A 4,433-nucleotide genomic window follows, 5' to 3' on the forward strand; every position below is an offset into this window, starting at 1 on the left:
TTTTTTTTTTTCCCCTCATTCTATCTCAGATTGCCGAGTCATGGGAATCTTTGGATGGATGGTTTGATGCGATTCAATTAGTTTACACAATTTTATGTTTTAGCCGGTATAATAACTGGATAATTTTGTATGCGTAAATCATCATGGACAATTCTTGTTATTTCCTGGGGGAGGCCTTTTAATGTTTATGAACTGTGAAAAAACTATTGCTTCATGTGGACTTGTAAATTATTTTGAGTATTTCCATGCAATGGGATTCATAGAGATTTCTTCCTTCATGGCTGCATTCTGTCCCTAATTTCATTGAAAAGTGAACACTTGAAATCTCAAAAAAAAGTAACGTTTCATAAACATTGGGTTTATTCATAAAATGCATGTGGCGTTGCACAATGGTGAACTTGTTAATATACTCTTATTATTTTATACACTGGTGTTCTTGTATTTTATTTTATTTTATTTTTCCCCCCCTTTTTGAGTCGTGTCGTGCTAACTTTATTGCTAGGTTTTAATAGGATAATCATTTGTCTTGCCTGATTGTAACTAGTAAGATACCGATTGTAATTTACTAATTATTCTACATCGTCGCAAGTATGAAATCTATAATTGTCAACATGGCCAATCTATGAAAGCGGTCTCCAGTGGTGGTTAAAAGCTAACCTTGGTTTTTATTTCAAGAAATATTCTTTTACTTTTTCAAGGAAACATATCTTTTATTTTCCGATCTTTAAATTTAGCCCCGATTAAATTTATAATACATTTTTTCTCTCTTCTTTTTAACCAAACATTCTCCAATAATATAATATTAAACACAACAAACAAATTTCCTTTTTCTTCAACCACACATTTTTATAAAAATCACTATTCTAAAAATTATAACATCAAATAATGTGAGCCAAACATGGGTTTAGTTTTTAGCCTCTTCTTTCTCCTTGATTGGTGTGGTAGGAGGTGGGCAGTCGGGGATGGCGATGACAATGGCAATATCTTAAAATATTGTTAAACATAACCTTCAATTCCATTCTTTATTGATGCCATGAATTACACAGAAACAACAGAGTTAATCTCTCCTCCTCCCCTCTAGGCAGGCAAGAATGTCATACAAATTGGGGGATATATTTTGGCCAAGGCAAGAACAGATGAAGGCAGTATCCAGAGACCATCCCCACATATTAAACCAGAAGCCACAGCAGGAACCATTAACTCTGCCTTCTTGGAGTTAATTTTATACCACAAAAACACAATCAGAGTCCCTACACACATATCAATAGCAAAATACCCTCCGATTAGGAATGGTACTGCCATTGCTGTAGGAAGTGGCATCCATTTTCCAATTCTTTTGGGAGTAAAATCTTTAACCACATTAATACCGACGGCAAATGCGAAGAACCCACAACAGAGTTGCAAACAATGCTTTGGCAAAGCAGAAAATCCTTGCACTCCAAGAATTGCCAAGTTTCTGTAAATTATAGCATATGGGGCCTTGTATTGTCCATTAGGGTTCCCAATATCAAATGGCTTATAGAATAAGAAGAAACTTAAAGGTGAAACTAAACAACCCAAAAATGTTCAAAGTGTCTGGCTTAATAGCATTGCTCTAGGTGATGTTAGAGTCAAATGGCCTGCATCAAAAATGTCCCGTTGCGCAGTGACAAATACTAATCTGGGCAGCAAATCATTCGTAAAACAAAAAATTGAACACATGCAAAATGATGAAAAATATCTAACAACAATCCCAATTTAGGTGCCATTAATGTGCATTAAATGATAGGGGGAATTAAATAAGTTTTTTTAATTTCATATTTTATCACTGAAATTGTAACCTCAATGAAGCTAAATAGCATTACTCCAATAATAACAATAAGTACACGAAACAACCCTTCTTCTCTTATTCCTATGATACAATAAAATAGATTTGAGAGAAAAGAAAAGAAAGTACAATCATATAAATTACTTGTATATTTTACAACGTGAAGCAGAACTTACGCAGAAGAATGGCCAATTGGAAAAGCTTCATATGGGTTATGCTTTCTTTTTCGATCAAGTCCTAATACCATGGAATGGTCACACTCTTAAATAATCTAAGATTTTTTACTTTTATATTTGTGACTGTCTGCTTATAGAAGGCTATACTCTAGCATAACCGTCTAGGATGCCCAAAATACCAGGAAAAAAAATATTTATTTTGTACTAGGATGCAAGAACTTGAGAAATTATGTAGATTTTTTTAATGAAATATTGTTATGCCGTCTCTCTCCATTGATGATAATTGCAGAAATGTTAGGATTTTATAAATTAGTAGGTAACATATGCATCATGCATTACGAATTTCTGCTAATGACAACCGATAGTAATAATCTACATATTACTAATTAGGTTATTTTTATTTCGAACACGTTTAAATATTATTAAGAGATGTGTTATCCCACATCGATTTAATACCGAAATATACACCAATTTATAAAGATCTTGGAATTCTCCACTTAATAAGGTTGATCTAATTGAGATAGACTTCAAGTTTTAACATGGTATTAGAACTACCTCATGGATTTCAAGATTTATTTGCTCAAATGAGCCACCATCTTGAAGGGGTCTATTAAGGGATGTGTTATCCCACATCGATTTAATGCCGAAATAAATACAAATTTATAAAGATCTTGGATTTCTCCACTTAATAAAGTTGATCTTATTGAGATGGACCCCAAGTCTTAACAAATATATTGTTTATTTTGAATTCCTTAATTCTTACTTTTAAGTAAGAAAATTTAAAAATGAGTGACTTTTACGATATCAACTTTGATTATTTATCCATTTTAGAATTTCTAAGCTTAGCAAAAAATGCTCTTACTTTATGTGAGAGAGAGAGAGAGAGAGAGAGATTGATTTAATACGAATATTTTTTCGCTATTCAAATCCAAAATAATTATATTTGTTTTCCAAAAAGAAAAAGAACAACTACATTTTTTAGCAATTACAAAACTAAGTCATGCTAATTTTAGTCTCTTCCTTCCAAACTTGTTCTAGCAAAATCCCATCTCTTAGAGTATCTCCAATGTGAGTAGATCGGATATGGATCGAATCTGCTCAAATCCAATCCGATCCGCTAAGAATAATTATCCGATCCAATAATCTGACGGATATTTGAATGTTAAATCCAAATTCGATAAACTATGTTATTGAATATACGATCTGATAACCTGATCTAAAATTAAAAAAATTAGAAAAATAAAAATTTTATTTATTTTTTAATTAAAAATCATTGTCTCAACAACATTTTAATTAATTATTTATTTATTTTAAAAAATATTTGAACTATCTTGATTGGCTCACTTCTTATATTAGAAGGTCCAAATCAATACTTTTTTTTTTTTTTCAAGTGATGCTCCTTTTTAAAAGAGGCTCCTCTTGAAATGTTTTAGTATATTTCAATGTGAGATACAAGCTTTTTAAGGATTCTCCTCTTCCAATGATTTAGTAATTTTTCAATATGAAATACTAATCATAATCATTTGTCAATTCTAAGTGTTTACTAATTTACTTTATTATTTTCATTAAAAGTTATAGCCCCAATAAGATTTTAATTGTAAACAATATCAGTTTGAACAAAGTAAATTATTTTGGACATATTACTTATTAGTTTTTTATGTTATAAAATAAATTACTATAGTAAATCTAATCAATAAATTAATTGTTGATTTTATCTTATTTTAATTAATAAAAAAATTAAATCTCTTCAAAAAATTTCAATTAAAAATATTATACTATTTATTATTTAAAAATTACTTGAAAAGTATAATACAATTTTCAAAATGAAGAAAACAGTGTCATAAATTATGCGATAATATAAAAAATATAATATATTATTATAATAAATCGGATCAGGTTGTTATCGGATCAGATTGACCTATATTCATATTTGATTTATTTACTTAACGGATTATTAAATTCGGATCTCGATCGGGTTATCAGATAGAGACCCTAAATCCATCTTCTATTAATTTCATCGGATTCAGATCAAAATTCAATCCATTGACAGTCCTATCTACGTGGCATACAAATAGAAAGGCTTACGATTTATGTCACAATGATGTCTAATAATATATGGCTAAGTGCAAATGCTAAAGTCTACAATTGCTTGTAAGCTGTTCAGACTTCATTTTTTATCTACCAATTCCATCGGATTCACAATTATTACCTACTTTTTAACTACACATTCCTATGTGATCTAAATGAAGCAAGCATGAATTCATCACTAATTGATTCTGACTATAAAACATGTTTGAGAAGTGTTTATAAACGATTTAACTATAAAAAGGACAGATATGAATGATGGATAAATGGATATTTCATGAAGATCCGACAAAATGTGTTATAGAAAGAGGTTTAATTGATAAAAAATAGTTTACAAACATTAGCAAAACATAGGCTATAACAGA

At 30.1% G+C, this 4,433-nt stretch overlaps 1 protein-coding gene across 1 annotated transcript; it reads right to left on the reverse strand.

Annotated features, from left to right (window-relative positions):
• Positions 1 to 1,077: 1,077 nt before the first annotated feature.
• Positions 1,078 to 2,616, reverse strand: LOC111376562 (metal-nicotianamine transporter YSL1-like). Its single transcript, XM_022999528.1, has 4 exons — positions 2,539 to 2,616; positions 1,984 to 2,044; positions 1,821 to 1,891; positions 1,078 to 1,515 (listed from the first exon to the last, which is right to left on the reverse strand). The coding sequence occupies exons 1-4, from the start codon at positions 2,614 to 2,616 to the stop codon at positions 1,078 to 1,080; spliced, it is 648 nt and encodes a 215-aa protein (XP_022855296.1).
• Between the last annotated feature and the right edge of the window lie 1,817 nt (positions 2,617 to 4,433).

Source organism: Olea europaea, unplaced genomic scaffold, assembly GCF_002742605.1.
Source record: "Olea europaea var. sylvestris unplaced genomic scaffold, O_europaea_v1 scaffold1520, whole genome shotgun sequence".
Lineage (NCBI taxonomy): Eukaryota > Viridiplantae > Streptophyta > Magnoliopsida > Lamiales > Oleaceae > Olea > Olea europaea.